The sequence below is a fragment of the Haliaeetus albicilla genome, chromosome 9 (genome assembly GCF_947461875.1).
Source record: "Haliaeetus albicilla chromosome 9, bHalAlb1.1, whole genome shotgun sequence".
Lineage (NCBI taxonomy): Eukaryota > Metazoa > Chordata > Aves > Accipitriformes > Accipitridae > Haliaeetus > Haliaeetus albicilla.
In genome coordinates, this window is record NC_091491.1 from 28,053,563 (window position 1) to 28,076,849 (window position 23,287).

The following is a 23,287-nucleotide window of genomic DNA, read 5'->3' on the forward strand; positions in this document are numbered from 1 at the left end:
ATGAGACCCAAGACTGTTGGCTACAATAATAGTCACTTCTGTCCAAGATGGCAAAGGGTTTTAAAGAGAAAAATCAATATAAAAATCTGGCTCTTTTTCTCAATATGCATTAGAGTAAGTCAGGAGTGAAAGGACTGAATTTAATAGAATGACACCAGTGTGAAACTAGTGAGAATCGCAAATTGGCGTCATCTGTATTCTTCTGCAAAACTATAAATTTCCACACGAGGGAGCTTCTTGCCCACGAAGCTCACAGGGTGCTTCCTCCTGGGAAAGGTGACAGCAATGGTTCGTTCCCTTTGAGTTTGTAACTTCTGCGGATTGCAGCCTGATTGCGCTGCTAAGGATCACAGCGAGAGCCAGTAATGAAATGGTTAACAGATAATGATGATTGTCAGAGCTTGTTAACCACAATTATTTTCAAGACATATGTAAATCTGTATAAATACCTAAGTGTGGTATATAATCTAAAACATACTGTTTAAATCTATAAGCATTCCTGAGTTAATTTCACTATGGGAACATTAGTTGCAACTTCCTGACTTCACTGTGTTTGAATTCATATCCATGAACATTAATTTAAAATTAGTCTAAATATTTGTTGAGAATTAATCATCTGATAAATATAGCTCTTTTTCATTTTTATGAATTATTCATTATCTCTTCTCCTTTCCGTTGATGTGTTGGTTGTTTGCAAGAATTGAATTACTAGTTCACGCTAAAAAAAAAAAAAAATCAAGCTTTCCTGGTGATTTGTAAAATGTTCCTCTTGGTAACTTGACCAGTGACTATGACAGGATTTGTTTTTACCACCAATATTGTACGGTACTTGTTTGCTTCTTGAAGGACCACTGGAGTTGTTAAGAGAGGCATAAGCAAGTTCATACGACGAATATTTTTGCAACAAAAATGTTTTGGTTTCTGTCTTGCATATATATATCATGGATGTTCCTACAAAGGAAGCTTATATTAGTAAAAGCCTGCCGGTGGGAATGTTTGGGAACAGTATGATGAGGCGTGACTACAGGAGTGAACAGCTATGTAAAACTGCTATTTGAAATAGAAAAAGCTCCTATTGCACAATGCTATCATAGAAAATACCTGAGCTTGCCAAAGGAAAAGAATAATTCTGTTAAAGACTGCTCTCAGGCAAGTCTGACTGAAAAGTTACCAATCACCAGATATTATAAAGAGGAACAAACCTTTTAAGGAACGTCTTGAGTGGATGGGAGCAAGAATCCTTAACACTGGGTAGTTCAAAGTGAAGTGATTTGTGTGCCTCTAGCACATAGAGGACCACCTCTCAAACCTTATAGCCTGCCTTCAATAAAAATACTGGAAGACCAGATTTTCTGAATATAGCTCACATTCTGAAGTCTAGTGCTGGAAGCCTAATTTCTGGCTGCCACTCATTAAACAAATCTTTGCCATAAAATTAATTTACTAGCAAACTTAACTTCCTTTCTTTCAACTCACTGAAACAGATAACATCTTAAACTTCCCATTGGGTGACGTTTGTTACTTTCAATCTCAGTTTGTTACTATTAATTAAATAACAAATCAGAAAATTACTTCTAAAATTACGAAAAAGCAAAACCCCCAGAACACACCCTCATGTGGTTAGTAACTGGTACCAGGACTTGCAAAACATCAAAGGCTTCTCTAAACATAGCCTTTCATCAGTGACGCTGCAAGCCTTCATCTAATCTTTCATGATTTCCCATGCAGGAACATCAAAAGAGAAGAAAGAAAATAGTACTGTTCCAAAGCAACGGTGCTCTGTGTGAAAAGTATGTGTTTAGCTACAACGCACATAAAATGTAAGTGGGAAATTATTATTTACATGAGACATATTTTAATAAACATCATCACTATCTCCCTATCTTTTCCTATAAGGAACAAGGATTTGTGCAGTTCAAAATCATGTCCAAAGCTCAAGCGATTTCTGGAAGAAAATGAAAAAGAATTAGAAAGTATCTAATGTATAAGTCTTCAAAGCAAGAAGATCAATTTATGTTCATTTTTACTTACTGAAACACATTCTGCATATTTTATTGTTTCTGTCATCTTGTTATAATCCATCTAAAGAATTTTCAAAGAACATTAAGTCCTACAAATAAACAAACTGTGAATAATATTGAAGGTACAAAAATGCAACAATTACTATCAAAAGTCTTACTTGTAGGCTTTTGTTACAAAAAGTAATTAGATTAGTCAATCGTTTTCTATTACTCTGCCACTGAGCAACAGGAGTTTTGGAGGACACAATCCAAAAATCTTTGGGAGCTACATTTCTCTCCTAATAAAAGCAAAATTTCTGAATTGTTGCTATTTTAAAGCAAAGCAGTAAATAATTGAAATAGTTTTGTCCTTTTGTTCTATATTCTCTGATGTATCACAGATTATTTTGAAACCATTGCACATTAATATTAACCCATTAGTGTTGGCAAAAGAGGTACACAGCAAATATCAATTTGTAATTCTAGGAAACATGCTTCTTAACTTCATCCTTACCCCTAGCAGTGAGTATTCTCCTTTTCATATAATTCTCACCTTACGATTATCTTCACAAGGGAATTTTTTAGGAAATTTTATATGACTTGAAGTCTTACATGCAACACTCGACAGAACTATTGAAGTGACACTCACGGTTTGAAATTACCGTTAGAAATAACAGAACTGTTGTTCTGGTTCGTACGCCCATTCAAACACAATGGATAAGGGATTTGGGGGAGTTTGCTAAGTTCGACATGTATGTTGGTATTTGATCCTGCCATGCAAGACATTGAACTACAGGTGGGATACTATTTAAACAGTTTAATAAACAAAAATTTAGGAACCTAAAGATGCTCAGTAAATAAAAACCAAAAGCAGCCATAAAAATTAAAAGGTTTTCAGTTAATTTCTCTTTTAGGTAGTAGGTTTGGCTTTCTACTCCACTTATGCCTTTGTAGGATCACAGCTGATAGTAAAGGCCCAGTCTGCCCGCCTCTATAGGTCTGCCTCTTGGTTTTGCGTACTTACAATGAGGAAACAAGCACCAATCATTACTGCCTTGATTCTCACATCAAGATCTACAGGGACCTGGATCCCAAAGTTGGCGGTGTTGGTAAAGACATTGTTTACAAATCCAGACCAGTACTTGGAAATTTTGCCAATCGTTGACATCTCATTGAGAGCTTTCACCTGCACGAATAAAAAACAGGAATACACCTAAATGTAAGTAAATTATATCTCCACAGAATTAATGACTGTGCCCTGCCACACAGAGTATGCTATAGTTGTCAGGTTCTTCTTTTATTCTTATCATTGAGATGCTCTATTAGTGTCAGATATGCCTTTAGGAGTGGCACACAAGAAAGGGTCTCAAGTTTGGAAACATCAGCATCTTTAGAGCTGGCAGAAAAGGGGAGGAAAGCAATTGTGAACATTTATACCACTTTTGCTCTTCTTCAACAATGATTTTTTTTTTCCTGTCTTGTGTTTCTGATATGCTCCAAGTCACAGCAGTACCATTGCTATGGACTGCTGTCCCCTACGACTGACAGATATGGTCTCAATTATGTAGCCATCTGCATGTTTCTCAGAGTATACTGAAATTTTGGGCAGTACCCCCTGAAGTCTTCTGATTTGGCTAACAAGTTGATCAACACAGAAGCTCTTTTACAATTCCTTAACTAAGGCAAAGTGCTTTGTTCACATCACAAAACTCTGCCCAGGGTTTTTTTAAGCATCTCCCATTCTCCCTCTCATCCCTGAAATATCTCAATGGCTCCTCAGAATTATTTTTCTCCTGATCAACGCTGTCAAATGGATGTAGACATATTGGGCAGTAATCCTGCCCATGGTTCTCAGTCTGAGAGTAATGAAGGCAGCAGATTGAATGCCACAGGCTGCAAGGGACCATGTGTCAGGTAACGGTGAATGCATGTGGTATGAAAGCCTGAGCCTATCAAAATCAATGGTTTACTGCTCATGGACTGCAGAGGACCAGGACTTCACTTAGCGACATGTTTCTTTCCTTCAAGGAATTGTCACTCCTGTCCAGAAAACTTCTGTAGGTATCTGAGAGTACAAGTCAGGAACTCCAATGCACATTGTTGTTCTTCTGTTCCATAATTATAGCAACGTACCTAATATTTTTAAGGGTAGAATAAGAGGATTTTTGAGTGAGAAATTTATTCAAAGCAGTAGGAAACGTACCTCAAAGTCAACATCTTCAAAACAGCCACAGGTTGCATACGGGCCAATTATTTTTAGTACATCTTCTTTACTTTCATTCTGTATAGTAAACTTTGGCAGAAAGGGGTCCCAGTTCTGTACAACATACCCAGCTATTGTACCTGGTGGGGACTGAACTTCTAACTAGCAAACAAAAGAAAACAAAAAAATCTTATAAACTAATTTTATATTAGTACATTTTTCCATAATAGTGTATTGTTTATATAACGACAAAATATTTATTTATTGAATATAATTATATATAATTTTACCAAACTGTGAACAGGATATTACAAGGCTGTCTAATGGTGTTTTTAAATATAGTGGACAATATGAAGCTCAAAAGCTGCACCAGAGGCTAAGATCTTAAGATTTGATAAAAGCCATATGCTGTGAAAAGTTTTTGTTATTGTAATCAGTTGAGTATCCTATAACCTTTTTTATACAGTAGCTATGCTACCAAAGGACCTGGTTTTTTTAAAACCCTGATGCAGTACTGAGAAAGTAGGTAGATGAGTTAACCTATAAAACATTTTCATAAAACAAGAAAGATGTCTGAATAAAGGAGAGTCACAAATAAGGAGAAAAGATCTGATACTCTACAGGATCTGCATTTTTCACTCAAAGCAGCTTATTTCCAAGTTCTGCAATTTTCCAGAGATATATGGCCTCGAAGAGGCAGAGCCACGAAGCAAAGCATCGGCCTCCTCGGCGAGCTGCTTCCCAGTGGTCCCCACATGCACTAATGGCCTCCGGGGCTCCTCCACACTCGGGAGGACAGTGGGTGATTTCCATCTGTAGCATTAACAGACCTTGGTCTGTGTCAGGGCAAGCAGTGTTTTGGGGTGTCACCCGACTGGAGAGACTTCTGTATCATCAGGCACAAAAGCTTTATTTGAGATGTAAGGAAAGTAAGGTCCCATGGAAGGGAGGAGCCATGCTGGCAATGTAACTCACAAAAGGGCCTCGTTTAGCAATAGTTACTTCTAAACGAAGGTCTCCACGCAGTCCTCCAGGCTGAGAGGTGGGTGCGAATTCCTTCCTGCCATCCCCGCAGAGGTTGCACGAGGCTTCATTAATGCTGTGCACATACAGCGAGATGCTCGGACAAAAGGCAGTTAGGATTCACTCACCTCTTGCAGGAAGCAGGGGAACCAGCAGCTGTTGCATCTCAAGGGTCTGTTCACTGTAATCACTTCTCGGCCCATGTTATCAGCAATCCTTATGGTGAAAGACCTTATAGGCGAACACAAGTTACGATCAAAGCAATCATTTTCTTCTACTGCAAAGTAAACTCTTTGTCCCAAATGGTTTTTTATCTCGTATTTGCTGGAGGTCTCTGTGCCAAGTATGGCTAACAAAGCAAAACAAGTAGAGCATTGCCTTAGTATAATGTTAGTATATATGTATCAGCATATATTCTAAAAACCTATGGAACAAAGACTGTTTAAAAAATTGTTTTGAAAGAATGACACAAAGAAAATACACAATTATAAGGAAATAATAATGTCAGGTCTGTATTTTGAAGGAACTTTTAGTTCAAAGACTTTGATTTGCTGTACACTAAAGTACATATTACAAAACAGAATTCAGATCCTGAGTTTTGGTTTGGGCTTTTTCTTACTTGATCATCTGTGAAAAGTAACAATATGATGCTGTCCCACTTCAGTGACAAAACTTTCACCCAGCGAGGTATCCAAGAATCAGGCCAAAAACATTTTGAATGAGAGAAATGCATTAAAAAACATTTTACTTGCAGAATTTAATACTTGTTCAGTACTTTGAAATTCTGAGGAACGATGTAAATAGAAACTCTTATGCTTCATTTTGTGCCTTCTGACCTTCCTTTCTTTATTTGCTTTGTTTCTCACAGCACGTTAATCATTGTTAAAGACAATAAACTTTTCCATGGATTGGAAAGATGGTTAAACTTTAATAACTTTGAGAGGGAGGTGTCTGAAGGACAGAATTTAGGACTGGTGTAGAGATTGCTCACTATAATCTTTCTCTCCTCATTGGGTTGCTGCAGAACAGGCATAAAGAAAGTGGGCTTTCACCAATCTAACATCACATTACAGGCCTTGATGCAAGGTCAGCAGGAGGCTTCGCAATGACTTCAGCAAGGTGGGGGCAAGACTTGGAAGCCTTTTGGAGACATCTGTGTACCAGCACTGTCAAAGAGCAACAAGGATCACACATACCTTCAAGAAGATCCACTTGCTGATGAATAATTATCCGGTCCAGCTGTTTAAAAAAAAATAAACAAGATGGTGAGTGTTGGAAAGGTCTGGGGCTGCCAGTAATTACCTGCCTATTTTTAGTGTTTATGTTCCTGTTATTAGGATTTCTTTCCTTCCAGAGGTGCACAAGCTGGGTGCCTAAGGGCTATCTCAAGTCACACTTTAGACATCTCTTTGAAATGATGACTGAAGAGTGTGACATTGGGTGCTGTGGTCATGTAATTCACCTGCATGTTTGAAGAAGAATAATCTTCACTGGGGGAATGAGGAAGACAACAGCAATGGAAAGATGTATGTGAGAAGCAGGAGCCACTTCTCATTCCTGTTCCTCCCTCCTGGTCTTGGCAGAGTGGAAGACCCTTTCCCCAAAGCCAAGGTTAGTGCTGGGCACCATGGTGGTGCAGGAGGGAATGAGTTTGGGCTGAAGCTCAAAACGTGCTGTAGCCACATCCCAAAGGGGCCCACTGGAGCAGCCCAGCAAGGCAATTGGGCGATGCCAGCGACGGCACACGCGAGCTTTAACACTCTGATCTCACGCACCAGGAGTTCTGCACCCTAAATCTGGCAAACGGTCATGCCAGGGTGCCAGAATGAGCAAAACAACAGCTCCCCAGAGAAACCCTCGGCTAGCTGAAACTGCTTTCCCCTGTGAGCTGATTACAAATGCAGGAGAAAAAACATTTGCCATGATACCCAGCTTTGCTGTGCTTATCATCCCTCTAACATTATTCTTTTTTAGAGAACAGTCACTAGTATTATAAAACCAGCAAGACTTAATTTCAGCCTACCTTTCAGTTTTATGTGACTTTTTATGCCTGTTTTATGTGATAGTTTAGGCTTTGCTAATCTCTTTTCCTTAAATTCCTGATGGGCAAACGCTTGGTACAGGATATTGACATTACTCACAGCTGCAGACAGAAAGCACACAGCAACCTTCTGAGACCAGCATGTCACAGCTCTTCAGCGTCTGTATATTTTACAATTGATAAATCTTGCCTGGTACGTATTCAAACTGTTGCAGCCATTTGTCAATTCTAGTCATCTCCTGCAGCTAGTTCAGGCTGCAAAGAAAAGCTAGTAAAAGAGAAACTTCTTTATCCCTTTCATTAATCTCTGAAATGTGCATGCCAGTAATTGAAATAATAAAAAATATTTGGACTTAAAAATTTTCTCCCAAGAATCTTTGCTGTTTGTTGTTTAGGTTTCATGAGAGAAGTGAACTCTTGGAGCTCATGGGAAGTGCTCTGCTGATGAAAAAAGAATAAACAAGTTAAAAATGGTAGGGCTACTTTAATATTTAAAAATTGATTTTAATATGGATTTCTTTGCCCCACATAGACTTTCACAGGGGAAAGAAAGTTAATGTGCCTGAACTGTTAAAAGCTTTGAGTGATTTTGGTCTGTGTGTTGATTTATTCTGAACAGTGTATGAACAGTGTTGAGACAACGTGGCTGTACCACTTGTTAGGCTTGTTTTGCCTTTCACTGATTTCTGCAAGGCAGCTATTTTATTGGGGCACTTGTGGATTAAGGGAATTCTGCACTTGCATTTGAAAGCATCTAAAGCCCTTTGGTTTACACAAGGGTCTGAGTCCTCCTGAGCTCAGAAATGTTAAAATTCCTTATACACATCTAATTCTCAGTATTCAGTTTTGTGGGCATTAAATTTACATGTGATCGGTCTAACCAAGTCTAAACTAAGACGCTTTTTACAAAATTGGCTAAGCCTGAATGGTGGCACAACATGCTGTTGAGCTACTTGGAAAATTCTTCTCTGAGGTCTCATCTGTCTGTTCCTGCTATGGTAAAAGTTTCCTTCGATTTTTGTGATGGACGCTGGACAATTCCTCAAACTATGGCTGTGATCTGGAAGATACTAATGAGGTTTGGGTAACTTTTTTCATAGGAAGTTGTTTAAAGAGTGTCAATTCTGTGATAGTTATAGAAAGTGTGGTATCCATTTGCCAAGGCAGAAGCAGTTTATTGCCCTTCTCTGGTGCACCTTGAACAGCTGAGTGAATCGCTCCTCAGCCTGACTGATTCTGGGTTTGTATTTGCAGGGTGAAATATTGCTGTCTGGCCTTAATGTACAGGATAGATATTTTCTTTTCCTGTCATCCAACACTATATGCTGTGTCCCTAAGTTGCTGTTTAGAATGAGACTGTAGGGATCTCTTTGAGATTCACTAAATTTGGATCCTTGTTTCAGAGTCAAACACATCATGGTCTTATTGAGAAATATATTCAGCTTTCTCAAATCTATCTATCTATCTTCCCCACTCCTGCTGGAGATAATCCCAGAACCTCATTTCTATTTGTTTTCCTGTATTTATTCACAACCATTTTCTATATAATCTTTCTTCCGGTAATATAATCCTATAAATTAAATGTCTGTCTGTCCCACAGGTTGCTTACTCTCTAGGTACTCTGTCACGGTTCCCTCTCTGGTAGCGTTTCTTCAGTCTAAAGATGAAACACTTGCAGGCTTGTTTTAAAACAGGTTCTCTATTCCCCACGTCCTTCCAGTAACACTTGTCTGTGCCTGTTTCAATTTGGACCCACCTTTCCCCAATATACACACAACCAGAAGGATACACAGTATTCCAGTCTTCCCAATGGCATCAACAATACCCAGTTCTGCTAGAAACATCTTCATTTGAGAATTTCATTATGTGAAAATCTCTTAGTCCATCAGGATAAATCCCAAGGGAACACCCTGGCAGCTGTGAATCCCACACTCATTCTGCAGGCAGCCCTTTCCCTGCTGGTTGGATCTCCTTTCTGCTCCAATCTATCCTGTATGAGCTTGTTTCATTAGTCACACAAACAGTATGACTTCAGCATCGCTCACCAAAATGTTCTGCAACACACGGAAACTCTAGCTGTGGGTATATGCCAATAATCAGCATTGCACACATGCTTTCCACTTTTCAGACTGCAGAGAAAATTGAGAATAATTAGCGAGGGCTGCAGCACAGACACATGGTTATTGGGCTGAGAACAAGCATGAGTGAGGTCTTGCGTTCTAGTTATAGTTCTGACAGCGACTTGCTCTTTTGTCTTTATGTCAGATATAAAGCTTCTATAAAATGGAGTAACAGAATTTGCTTGCCCACATTGTATAGGTAAATCTGAGGCATAATTCATGTTTGTACACGAGACTGAATATGTAACCTGCCAAATATTTACTATTACAATCACTTTTAGACTGAAAAACCTAGCTCCCACAGTCTGTGAGCAAATGCTCATGTAATTGACAACACATATCATTTTGTGCATGGGCACCATGAAATGAAAATCATAACTCCACATGAAAGATTGTTTCTGAAGTGCATCTCAGTTTCATTAGCTATCTAGGTAACTGAGCTCCAAATATAAAATGCATTCAGTTCCTGCTTCTGTACGAAACTACCGGAAACTCCTATCTAAAATACAGACCTCGAGCGAACTAAAAGTTTCCCAGCATCACCAAAATACAAACACAGCAGAAGCGTATGTACCAGAATCACAACCTGACAACACTGGGGGCCTGATTCTGTCCCTGCCCATAGCTGGCAGGGTATATGACATGTTACTCAGCATATATGAGAGTGGCAGAATCCAGCCCCATGTGAAATGCAAACTGGAGTCAGTGTCAAAGCGGTAGCAGGGAGTGACCCTCCCAGTAAAAAAATGCAGGAAGAGGTGAAACTTCTGGAGCAGAGCTGCAGACCATCACTGGTCTGAGCTCCAGGAGCTGAGAGGTTTCACAGAGCAAGACGGACAGCCACACGTGAAGCAGTAAGACGGAGAAAACTTCAGCATTCCCTTTCCCTCCCCTGCCTGTGACCAACTTGCCCACTTCTTTTTCCAGGCATTTCCCTCTCTCAGGCACTAGCGCTTTCCTGCCCCACGACCCAACACAGAGTGGGAGGGGGTGTGTGGCCACCCAAGCCTACGCTTACCAAGTTGTCTCCTTGGGAGCTTGCCTCCCCAGGACCTTACCTCTAACCTAGAGAGCACTGTCCTTGGCAGAAGGAGTTTGCTCAGAAGACCTTCGTGTTCCTCAAAGAATGGGTTATAAGGAGGTGACAATTCCTTCACACACTGCCTGTTTTAGTCTTTTTGAGGCCAGCTGGAGTTTGATAGCCATTTCCCTGAGGGTGAGCTCTTAAGGAACTGGAAGGAAACTGAGGGGACAATGACAGGGGTAATACTGTGACCTAGAAAAAGTCCTAGAGGGAAGAAAACCATGGCTTTGGTGCAAGGAGAGCTGCATGCACAACAAATGGATTTCTATAAAAATGAATGGCAGCAGTGAAGAAAGGGCTTGTCATCCCTATGCTTCTTATTTCATAGTAATATCAAACAACAAAAAAGCCTCTCCATCTCCATCTGCCCCTCCCCCAGGAAAAAAACCCAAACCACCCCATCCCCCAAGGTATCAAAGAAGTCTATGAGGAAAAAAAAAACAATTCTAACATTTGGAAAGATTCAGGACCTGGCTCAGGTACTCCAGACCAGGTGGCAAGTTATGAGCGTGTGATGTTTGCTTCCAGAGACTTGTTGGTTCAACAGGCTTATTCTGTTCAGGAAGGTCAGAAGAACCAGGGAGGTAATCCTTAAAGATTGGGTTGGTTTGTCCCTGAGATTCTGCAGGAAAAGAAGGAAAACAAACCCCCAGAAATTAACAGGGCCAAACAGCAGCTAGCTGCTTGGATCAAAACTGGAACAAAAATGTCACATTCTGCCTGTCACATTCAGATCATGAGTGAGGATCTGAAACAAATCTCCTGATGGTCCCACACTTCGAGCGCTCTGGTTCACTTTATAAAGCAGTCTTAGGGGACACAAAGTGGAATCCCTGTAGATGAAACTAAACCATGAGACGTGGTCTTGGAGGGCGCCTAATCCGCTGTGACAGCTTGTGAGCACTCAGCCTGTGTGACAGGGCTGGAGCTGGTCTGGGCTCACACACAGGGTGGCCACAAGCTCCTCAGCACGAGCTGCTCAGCCCTGCTCCCCGTGAGCTGCCCTGCATGCTGGTGTACACCAAACTGCTGAGGGCTTGCTTCTAGCAAGATGCTTTCTAGCATCTTGAGGGCACGCATATTTTCTCTAAATTAGAGATAACCTTTTCAGGGATCTCAGGTTCTCCAGGCTGGATGTTACAACCCTGGTATCAAAGTCTACACAGCCTCTTACAGTCTATTATTCATTATTATCTTAATGAAAAGATCAGATATCATTAAGCTGTGTTTCCTGGTTTGCTATTGCAAACACATCCTTCAGGACACAATGATGGTTACCTTGGCTAGTGCTGTAAAGGTAACAAGAGTATTTACTCTTACAGGCACCTGTATGCCCACCCCCCTTCATACGCACAGGCACCGTCTCCCACAGCGCAGCGATCACCTTAGCCATTTGATTCTCAACAAACTCCCACTGGTTTTACTACGAGCATCTTTCCACAGCCTTCAGTAACACTGGCTCTGCCGGAATGAGAAAGAGCAAGCTGAAGCTCTCCGCATATAAATGGCAAATCCTTGTGTTCAGTTGAGCCCCTGTGCTTCAGCGGTAAAGCAGTCCCCAAACTGATCATTTTTATCTAATGTGTGACAATACTTAGACACGATGGGGTTTGAGGTCCAGAAGGAATTTTGGCTCTGAGTCTGAAGCTCTCTTCTGCTGTTGTGGGTTTAAATGAGATCCTTTAGCATTACTTGAACTCACTGTGCCTGATTCATCGTTTAATCATATTTTGATCTTAATTTTTCTTTGCAGCCGCTGCTTTCTTTCAAAGTCTGAGACCACAGGAAGAAGAAGTAACCCCTTTGAATTTGTAGCTGGGTTTTAAAAATGTATAACTGGGTAATAAATATTTTATATGCTCTTCTGCATCATTTTACCTCACAGGGTTCTGTTACTGCCGTAACTTGTTGTTACATGAAATGTCAGGAAGTGGCCGAGTGTTAGTGTTATTCTTGAATAATAAAGAGAAAAAAAGACAACAAATTGCAGTTCTACCTGTCAAATTTTAAGCTATACGAAAATCAGACAGTAAATACATTAAATATTGATGACAATCCGAGCTACTCTGACACTGTCTATTTTTGTGGATGTTTCCCATATCATTTATGGTATGGGAAAACTTAAAAGTTATTGTACGATACAGTGAGCATTCTGCACCAACATAATTTGTAGAGTTACTTGTCCCTAAAAGAAGTATATTATCAAGTTCCTTCATTATGAAAACCATATTACACAACATTACTATTTTGCTCCTTCTGTTAAGTATGCATTAAAAATATACAAAACCAGATCTCTTCTGTATGGCTAAAGATAAGCAAAATAAAAAAAAAAAAAAGTAAATTGCAGGAGTACAACAATGCTGTAATACCTCCTTGCTGCTGTATACCTTTTAGTGCTGTAAATGAAGAATGTCTTGAGTATTTGGGGGGCAACAAAGAGCAGTAAACATTTAGCAAACATAAATAGACATTGCTGAAACTCCCTGGGCCAACATTTGCCTCTGTACTACACAACAGGGTGACCTCCATAGAGTTGCATTCATGTTAAGAAAAAAACAGATTTGTGTCCTTCTGCTTAGTTTAAGTATTTGAAAGCACAGAAAAAATTATTTTAGAAGGCTGGTTAGATCAGCTTGCTGCAATGTTTGCCTATAGCCCTGAGTACCCAACCGGCTGCTGCTAAAAGACAATACATGACAAAGACGAACCCAAGTAGGAGTAATCTGATTAAATTCAGTTATTCTTCAGCTATTTGTTTTTTCCTACATGGTTATCAGGACTCTGGCCAGTTTTGAAAGTGAAAAGCATTTGCTGATTTGGTATTTTCGAAGTGAAATAGGAAAGAAGTGTGCAAAAATAGTGGTACCCTTGGCTCAGTACCTACCCTTCCCACGTATTCTGTACCTACAGGTTTAAACACAAAGATACAAACAGTAAATTTACTGATTGAATGCAGATGCTAACGTTTTATAACATATTTTATTCAAATAACATTCTAGTATAGATTTTAGTCTCCTTAGGAACCTCTTGAATGCTGAAAAATTAAAGGAAGCCAAAACAACTGTGCTTTGGCTGATGTGGTTTTAGCCTGAAACTCTCATTTCATCAGATGCTGATTGCTGGAAACATACAAGACTGTAGTTTTCTGTAAACATGATCTAAAAATACAGACTATAGATGCACTTACCTTGAGAGGCCATGAAGCTTCCTGAGTTACTTCTTCAAAGGAAGCCAGGTTAAAAGAAAAGGCTTTTCTTGTTGCAGCGAAGAAAAAAAGAGCACAGCATGCACAAAACTTCAGAAGGTGTCTGTCTACTTCATATCAGCTTACAAAGAACTGGAGGAAATGTATTGCCTTTCTCATGTTCCAGAACACTGCATTTTATGTCGATGGACAACAGGGGGAGATGCTGCTAACAAACAAGAAAAATATTATTCATTTCAAGTCGTTTGCACCAATGGAAGGAGGAAAAAGTGTTTTGTGAATACAAAAAGGCAAAACTTCAATGTACTCACTGGCTAACTGAACACATTAGACCTAAAATTCTGCTTTATAATGTATGTATATATTCTGAGACTACACAAATTCTATCTTTATAATTCAATATTTATGTTTCTGTTTCTTTAGGGTATCCAGTAAAGACAGAGGAGCTAATTACCTGCATTTCCCTACTGCTGGCCCCCAGTCAACATTCCCTGCGCACAGAGCAGGAAAAGCTATCTTGGATTTCTCACCGTATTCCATCTGCGTAGTATCAGCCTCCCCTACAACGGGTGTCATGCCTGCACCCAGACCCAGAAAATGACCCTGTACCACCACCACCCCCCGCCCCCCCGCCACATGCAGGGCTCTCCTGATCTGTGTGAGGTGTTTAAACTGGATTTGGAGAATTAAAACAGACTGGCTGTGCTTTGCTCCAGACAAGCACTGTCCATACCAAAACATAACACATGTAATCACCTGCATTGCACTGGGAGGAAAGGAGGAGGAGGAGGGAGAGTAACCTTGACTTACCAGCTCATATTTCTGCCTCAAGTGCCCAAGTCGCCATGGAGATCATCACGCACATGCTATCTGCAGACAGATATGATGCATGGCTGCAAAAATGGCAGAGCTTATGCACAGAGCCCAGCGGAGCCGAGTGAGGTGTTGGGGACCCCTTTCTGCTCTGCTACTGCAAGTCCTACTGGTTTGAAATGGTCTGTAGGAGCATGTTTGAGCAGATTTAATTCCAGAGTTTACAGTTCAGGAAGATGCTGATGAGGATTCTCTGAAGGAAGAATACAGAAAACCCCTCCTAAAAAAACCCCACACAAATTATATGGAAGCTGATTTTTATTGACTATATTAGTAAATGCAAGGGCCTCAGGTCTACCTATGGAACATGTGAAAATTTGGCTATGCGAAACTTCCCAGCAGTGTATCGTTGTCTGCTTGAGAAGTCCCTGGGTGCGGTGGCAGCACAGCCCAGCCCAGCAGCCGGTCCCTGCTGCACCCCTCCGGAAACACCGGGTGAAGGGAGAGGGCAGCCCACAGACAAAAACTTTGGTTGCTGAAAAATGGGCACTAAACAAATCCTTTGGGACTGGGAAGAAGTTTGACATCACCGGAAATAAAGATTAAGAATGACTGAAAGTTTTTGCTTCCTTTCTCCCTGTCAAAGATGTGCTGCTTTGGAACAGAGGATCTAACCTGGAGACTAGACACAAAGGCTAAACAAAGAAGAAAAAAGGAGAGGGAAAGCTCTGGATAAATACAGTAAACGTAACTTTGAAAATGACAGACAAAAACTCAGATGAGGTGGCAGTCATCTACTTTTAAAAATGAATAAAGACTTACTTTACCTCCCAGAAAACCAAACCAAAAAAAATCCCAGTAATCCTGTCAAAACATAAAGCAAATGCAGTACATTAAGAAAAGTGCCTAAAATAGCCAAAACACACTAAAAAAAAATATGCTGAAAGCAGACATTTCAAACATTTCAGACTTTTAAAAAGCAGTTATGAGAAGTCCAAGCAGCTCGCTTGCCGACCTGGAAGAGCACACGGACACCAACGCAGCTCGTCTGTGCTGTACTCAGTACCTGTAACAAGGGACGAGTCCCAGTCATTCCCGCAGCGTTTGCGGGCCCTGGGACAGGACAGCCTGGCTGTGCTGGGAGCTGCTGGCTCCGTGGCACGGGCTCCCAGGCAAGAGCCGCCGCAGTGGCACAGGCAGGTCCACCCATCTGCAGGAGCCAGGTTTCATTATCAGACCGCTCATGGGAGAAACATTTCCCTCAAGCAGTTCTACCCCAAAGAACTAACTTTCTGGCATTATTTACAAAATTGCAGTAAATAGGTAATAGAAAGATATAAAACTTGGCTTAAAGTACATTTTATGTTTTTCCGTTTCTTTCACACATCTCCCTATCTTTTACAATGGCCCCTCTTATCCTATTCTTACTGTTTTATTCTGAAGCAATAATTTTAGTAGATCATATCAATAGATTTCTGCAGGAGTTGTAAATGTTAGCCTTGCATTGGCATAGGTCCTGACAAGTAAAGCTATGTATTTAATAATTTTTTTAATCTGAACTTTTGACTTTTTTTTTTCTTTTTTTTTAATAAATACTCACATACCGGTCAAATCTGCTCCAGCTGTGATTAAAAGCAGCCTTACTAAGGACTTCAGGAACACAAGGCTTAATCATATTTATCCAGGCACAAATGCAGCCATACTTTGGTGCTATTTAGAAAAGCAGAGGAAAAACTACTCAAGAAATCAGGACAAATATTTAAAGCATTGTGTATAGCTATTTCTAGCAAAGTCCTAAGGACTTCAGGAAGCAAAGCAGCAGCACCCAAAGGGCAAATCTGCCAAGACACCAAGCTCGCTGCCTTTGCCCCTTGCAGAAGGCTCCAGGGGATCACTGTCTACATTTACTCTATTGTTAGGAGTCTGAGCACTAAAATAGAGTATACTTCCTTCCTCTGTATGAAAGTGCTGGACATCTGCAACACATTTACAGGTGTTTAAAAAAAAAAAAAAAAAGAAACTGAGCGTGCGTACACGTATTCCCTCTACCTGTAAAATACAATTGTTCCATCCTGTGCTGTAAAGCTTATAAAAATTTATGGGCAAATCCTCAGAAGGCGCAAGCTAGCATGGATTCATTAAAATCAATGAGACTATTCAGATCAGGGCAAGCAGTTCTTGGCTGGAGGAGGTTACACAACCAGAACCTTCCTTTTTTCCTTAAAGAAAAGTTACATTGCATCTTTTCTATAACTAGCATTTCTCCAAAAGCACGGGGATCTATCCCCACTAAGCTGATGTACAAACACCACTGCAGTTAATGGTTATTACACAAACTACTGCAGCCTGCAGGAAACCTATCCGTGGACTAAGACATCATTGTCCCACAGAGCACAGAGCCAAAACACAGATTTTCCTCCAGAAAGCATATAGTAATAGTCAACCAGGTGGATCAATAGAGCAAAGATACCATATGGCTCAGCATAGGTGCTGCTTTTCCAGAGCCTAATCACTCTTCTATTTTCTACAGGCACCACAGCTGGAGTTTGCCAACGGTTTCACAAAAACCACCTTCACTAGTGGTCAGAGGTGCCAAGAGAAAAAGAGGAGACAGCAACAAAATTCAAAGTATTAGGAAAAGCTGTTTGATTTCTTTCCCTGCTCCCTGCTGCTCAGAAAACCTCCCTGTAAACCTGGCGCAAGATATTTGCCGTTGTACTCGGCAGGGAAAAGATGACACTGCCCTTTCCCCACTCTATCACTACCAGCTTCCCCAGGTAAGCAGGAACTGCCTCTTCCCTTGTTCCCACAGTCTAGACAAGCTCAGGCAAGATTGCTCAGCTCCTCCCCACCTGCTCTTACTGAGGTCCAAGCAGCCAGGGCTGCGTTGTTCTGTCCAGCAGGCAGGTTAAGGAGAGCACGCAGGCATCATGAAAGGCACCCAAAACCTCACCCAGCAATGACTGAGCTTCCCTGCTGCTAAGAGGGGTGGTCACAGACGCCCTTTTTCCATTTTAAATTTCCTTTCCTCAAAATATCAATTGTAACCAGCTTTAAAATGCATTGCTATTGTCAATTTTTTAATAGGAAATTATATAGCCTTCTTCCCTTTCCTAGACTTGCCTTTAGTACAGGGAGAAATGCTGACTGTGAGCGTAAGTATCAGACTATGACCCTGTGCAATAAGAAGCTCCAGGTTACATATTTTTACCCAGTATTCCTTTCTGCACTGGAAGAAAAAAAAAAATCAATTTCTTAAATCAGCTACCATCTAGTATGGATCTCACCTTGAACTTTGGTTTGTGAGGCGCCTTGCTTCAGCTCGTGTCTACAGTAACTCCTCCCCTCCAAAGACATCTGCAGTCGTGTTGAAATACTGCAGCCAGCATCCCAGCATCGGCAGCGCTGACCGGCTGGCTCACCAGTCAACTCCCTGCTGACAGCACACATATCGCACACCGGGCTACGGAACAGGCTTCGCTCGTTTGTCTGTCGATGGTAGGTTTACCATTGCTATTCCACAAGGTGACTGTTGTGCATGAATTAATAGAAAAATACAACCTTTAAAATAACAACTGTTCAGCAATCTGACTTTATTTTGCATTTAACTGAACTGGGAGAAATGGGATCAAAAGAGCAATTTTAAAATGATCGTGTAAGGAAAGATCAAGAAAGAAAACTTTCAAGCACTTGTATTTAGAAATGGTCCATGAGTACTCAATGTGTATCAGAAATTTTAATGCTACCCCTAGCAAGTATTGATATGGGTCAGAGCCTAAATATAGTCGTCAGCAAAATAGACCAATCAACTGGAAATTCGTAAACCAGTTTCTATACCCAATTTTGACACAGTAGATGGAGAAGGCTTTGCGGGGGGGTTGTTTGGTTGGTTGATTTGGGGGGAGGAGGTGTTTTGGTTTTAGTTCTGTCAGGGGTTTTTGGGGGGGGGAGGGTGGTTGTGGTGGGGTTTTATTTATTTATTTATTTTTAAATCACCTGTAAAGTCTTGTTCTCATGAAAATACAACACACAGGGGGGCTGTAGGCACTGCTGGTGAGCACTGCCTCATGCACATTCTGCTTTCCTAGAAGTTCTGAAACAGCTGCATGAAATTATTAGTCCAAAATAGTGAATTCTACCCCAAACCCAAATATTTCGATTGAATCATATTAAACAGGTTTTAGGATAAAAGCAGAGGAAGTGTGACCATGAAGAGAGAGGTTGATTTATGTAAGCAGACCAATGTGATTTAAGCAAAAATAAGGCCAGAAAGAAGCAGCATGCAAGACCTGAACGTACCTTGCACCAAACCATGTACCAAACCTTCTCTTTGGTCATGAAGAAATTTTGAAACTGGTCTCTCACCTCTGAGTGAATTTGCCCTAATTAATGAGCACTCTGAGGGAATTTTTTAAAATCTATCCTGAAGCTATTCTGCTCCAGGTAAATATCCTTTAATATTCATCAGGTTGGAGTGTCAGAGAGAATAACTTCATAGCTCTGTGGCAAGAGCACCCTGGAGGTACGTATAAAGTTCACTGCCTTAACTGTGTATTGGAAAAAAAAGACATTTTATGCCTCTTTTCTGCTTACTTTAGTAAACAGTACTGTGATTAATCTATTTTGAGAAGCTGAAGTGAATTTTACCTGATTTTTTTTATTTTTATTTTGGCTTGAAATCATTTGCCAAGTTCAACTGAAATTCACAAACCATCTCAACTTCTTTTTGCTTATTAAACACAGACTCAATGGTGAGAGAACTGCATCTTGCCCTTCTTTACATGTAACCAAATCCCCCTGAACACTTTTCAGGCTGAAAGCAAACAGTAGGCATTCTTCCTGGGAAGTCATAAGCTTTCACGAGACTAACCAAACTGCAACAGCTCAGCAGCCTCTAACAGTTAGATCTAGTGCTTGTCTGTAATTAAATTTTACCTATTTAACCCAGTGATAAAACAAGATAAGTACTCAAACAAACTGAATGACAGAAGTTTGGGATACAAATGCAATTAACACTCTTGGTGATAATGCAGATCTTCTTTGCTGGCCTTGAAAATTCATTAAGTAAAATTAGAATGATTGTGCTTTGCTGTAGAAGAAAAACTAGTACTTCTCTCATACTTATCTCTCCTTCTCCCTTTCTCTACACTGTGAAACATCTAAATTAGAAGAGAGTGTACCGGAAAGTCAGAGTATCAGAAAACACTGAATATATTTTAGGTGCTTTTCCTTCCGAAAAATGACGTAAATTGAAATCAACATTTGCATCAACCGTCACCTCAACAGTCTGATCTCTTGTCAAGGCACAGGCTAAGATCTGGACAGCCCTAGCTATGTCCAACAGCGCAGTGCAGCAGCAGCAGACCTGTAGAAAGAAAAGGCAGGCTCTGAGGACTCACCCATGCTTGGTGGCTCTGGGTTTTCCTTCGCCTCTCGTGAGGCTCTTAGGTCGAGCACTGTTGGTGGCTCTCAGTGTGCTCCTGAAGCACATCTTCCAGTTTGGTCCTACCCACCAGGAATCAGTCTGCACACTCCAGGACTGCTCCAGAACTACACTCAGGCTCAGCAAGTGGGGGTGACTGGGAGATTCCCTTAAAAAACTCTGAACGAACTAAATCACTAACATGGACATACCCAGCTGACTACAGTATTTGCTATGGGATGACAACTTCCATCCATGAAAGACATTTCATTAAGTGCAGTAAATTTCTGGCAGTCATTACGATGTCTGCCTAATGGTGGAGTTTTGCTAGTTCCGTCTCTGGAAAATATAAGCCAATATTACCCAGTCACTCTAGCAGGCTACTGGAGCGACTGTTCACAAGTTAATCCCCAGTAACACAGATGCAGTGACCTAGCGGTGAACAGGTTTGTGCTCATTTAGAGCACCTGAGGTGAACAGTCCTGACACTCCCACAAGGGCTACAGCTATTCCAAGATTATCAGCTGATCTCCTCCATATCTTCAGAAAGTGACCATTCAGTATTCTAATTCTAAATTCAAACTAAATAAAACATTTTTCACTTTTTGATGGAAGAAAAAGAAGAGAAATGGGTAAGACATCCACAAGATTTAATGACATAATGGTAACTCTATTAGGACATCAAAATTAATTTCAGTTTCCCTGAGGTATCTTTTTTTAATTAACAAATCCATGATCCTGCACTATTAATTAGCATACTGAAAGAATAATAAGTTTCAGATACGCTTAATTCTAATAAAGCTTTTCATCCCCTAAAAAAATAATAAAAGGAATTAAGGATCTCAATCCAATTTGTTTTCTATATTCAGTAGGAATATTTGGAAATTCTACCCAATAGTACAGCACAACTATTAGTCATTTCTTTTAATTTGAAAATATTTTGGGATTGCACTTATTGCATTTCAGACATTCTACCTATCGAAGGGATGGCAGTGGGCCACTAAGAAAAGCAATTCTTGGAGGATACCAGGTAATTTTTTTTTTTCATATTATTTCCTACTATTAAAACTGATAACCAATAGGGATAACACATGGCATTTTTTAAATCCTTCCCCACTGCTGATTTTCCTACAAACCCGCACAACAGCCATTACGCATTCGCATCCAACTGGGTCAAATAAAATTCAAGGAATGTATCTGGGACACCAAGCTGCACAGCAGGTGTTTTGTGCCTCAGTTTACCTGGACCATTCAATGGTCACCAAGTGGCTGCTAAACATCTGGTCAAATCACAGATTTTTATAGACATGCTAATTTATTAGTCTGCTCAAAGCAGATCTAAAGAACTGATTCTTTTTTCCCCCAAGTTTGTTTTATGTTTCTCTCTCCTTGTATCACAGTTCACTTACTGGTGAAAAAGCACACCAAGTTTTTCCATTAATTTTTGATTCCCAAAAGCAACAAATTTGTACTTTAGATTCCTGCAAAGCACTTTGCAGATTCCCTGTTACATGAAGTAAAAAGGAGAGAAAAAAATATTAGCAAACTGCCAAAGGCTTAGGTTAGCAAAAAAAGTTAAGGAGAAAACTTTTGCATAAATGAAAATGTATTGATGCTTGTAATTTCAGAACTACTTGTCCTGTAAAGACAGCCTGCTTCTTTGACCTAGCACCATCTGTAAAATAAATGAGAGCAAAAGAGGACACTAGGAGGTTACACGTGCACTTTTCTAATTAGTATGTCTTGACAGCATTTTGCTTATATATTTCAGAATACCAGGTTGAATATTTTCAATGCTTTACTGAAGAACAAAAGTGAAACCAGTTATTTTGTAACAGAAAAAAATAGCGTTAATAGAATATGTAGAAAGAGTTGAGCAATTTAAAAATACAGGTTATAATGGAAAATGCATGTGAAATTCACTAATACTTCTGCCAGCTCAGTCGCTGCACAGTCCCTCTCTCTTCCAGCAGTTGCAGAGAGGGGAATGGCAGGATACACTCCATGCCCATAACAAGATGCTCTGATTGTTAAAGTTGGTCCTGCTGTCTCCCCATCTCAGGTCCCTTGGGTTTGACCTGGATTGTTGTATATCCCACGAGACCCCTAAGTGACAACCTGGTGCTATATTGCCTCTGATATATGCAGGAAAATGATGGATTTTCTCTCTAAAGATACTAAGAGCATGGAGAGTTCATTATCACAGACAACTTTTTGCAAGAATATCTAAAGACCTTAGCTATGTTAGCTTTATTTTTAAATCCTTTCATTGTCCATGTGGTCCACTGAAGAAACCTAATTAGTGGGTCCCTCTCATATCTGTGTTTTTAGCTCAGACACCTAATAGCAATCATGCTTTGTGTTTATTTGCAACTCCCTGTGTCCCAGGCACATTGAAGGAGGAGGATGTTTCTCAGCAAAATGATTAACACACTATCACCTTATCATTTGTCTTTTCTAAAGGCTTTGTAATGTGTTTGGTAGTTTACTCAGAAGAAACACAATAGTCAACAGAAACAAAATTTTTTCACAAGAAAACAGGGCAGTCCTTTCATAGATTCATTGCTCTAATAATTTATGTTCTCAGAACAGCCTTAGTCATGGAAGACTGAGACCACGGAGGCAGTGAACATCCCTGTTTCTTGCTTTATGTTTTTGAATGAGGGTTCCAACATCTCAGGATTGAGATTTTTGCTGTAGTGGGGATTGGCACAGATAAAAGCATTCATTTTCTAAAAAAATATAATATTTCCTTAATGGGAGTCATAAATTAATGCTTAATAATAGACTAAATAGCATCTTAATTATCCTTTGCTTGCCAGCTCTCATACTTACTGCATATCAGGTAAAGCTACAGAACTCCAAGTTCCAGATTTGTTCAAAAGAATGGGAAGTTAAAAGAAGATTCTCCCCTGCTAAACATACACACCATTTTCATGTGGTAATTATACTAATTTACTCTAAAACTTACAGTTTAAATACAGTAGACAGACAGAGGAAGAGTAAGTATACCAAAACCAGAAAATGTAATGAATTATAGCAGCAAGAAATGGGAATAATCAAATATTGGATGAAATTCTGCTCTCATTTACTCCAGCTTAATAGCTTATTCTGGTGACTGGCACGTGAATGTGGCCTCTTCTATATTTTTTTTTATGCAAAGAATTATACATTTTATAGACTCCAACATTTGGTTAATGGTTACTAAATCTGGCATTTACAGAGACATTAGGAAAGATGGTATTTATTTGCAGTTTTATTTCCCTCATAGTGAAACGTGGAATCCATACAGCTGTACAATGAAGATGATTAGAATTGCTAGAAATGAAGGCCTCCTGGGAAAAAAAAAATATCAATAGCATAGTTTAACTACATG

General features: G+C 40.1%; 1 protein-coding gene across 1 annotated transcript; it reads right to left on the reverse strand.

The window, feature by feature from the left end:
* Nucleotides 1-1,834: 1,834 nt before the first annotated feature.
* Nucleotides 1,835-17,830, reverse strand: LOC104317915 (phospholipid scramblase family member 5). Its single transcript, XM_009918956.2, has 10 exons — nt 17,777-17,830; nt 14,487-14,769; nt 13,659-13,884; nt 10,942-11,093; nt 6,423-6,465; nt 5,355-5,575; nt 4,204-4,365; nt 3,025-3,186; nt 2,032-2,110; nt 1,835-1,945 (listed from the first exon to the last, which is right to left on the reverse strand). The coding sequence occupies exons 3-9, from the start codon at nt 13,669-13,671 to the stop codon at nt 2,072-2,074; spliced, it is 792 nt and encodes a 263-aa protein (XP_009917258.1). The 5' UTR covers nt 13,672-13,884; nt 14,487-14,769; nt 17,777-17,830; the 3' UTR covers nt 1,835-1,945; nt 2,032-2,071.
* Between the last annotated feature and the right edge of the window lie 5,457 nt (nt 17,831-23,287).

Excerpts from the sequence above, each read along its gene's own strand:
- LOC104317915 (XM_009918956.2), bottom strand. Across the intron at positions 3,187-4,203 it reads TTGAAGATGTTGACTTTGAG|GTGAAAGCTCTCAATGAGAT; the intron begins GTACGTTTCCTA and ends TTATTCGTGCAG. Across the intron at positions 2,111-3,024 it reads TTGGTGCTTGTTTCCTCATT|GACTTAATGTTCTTTGAAAA; the intron begins GTAAGTACGCAA and ends GTTTATTTGTAG.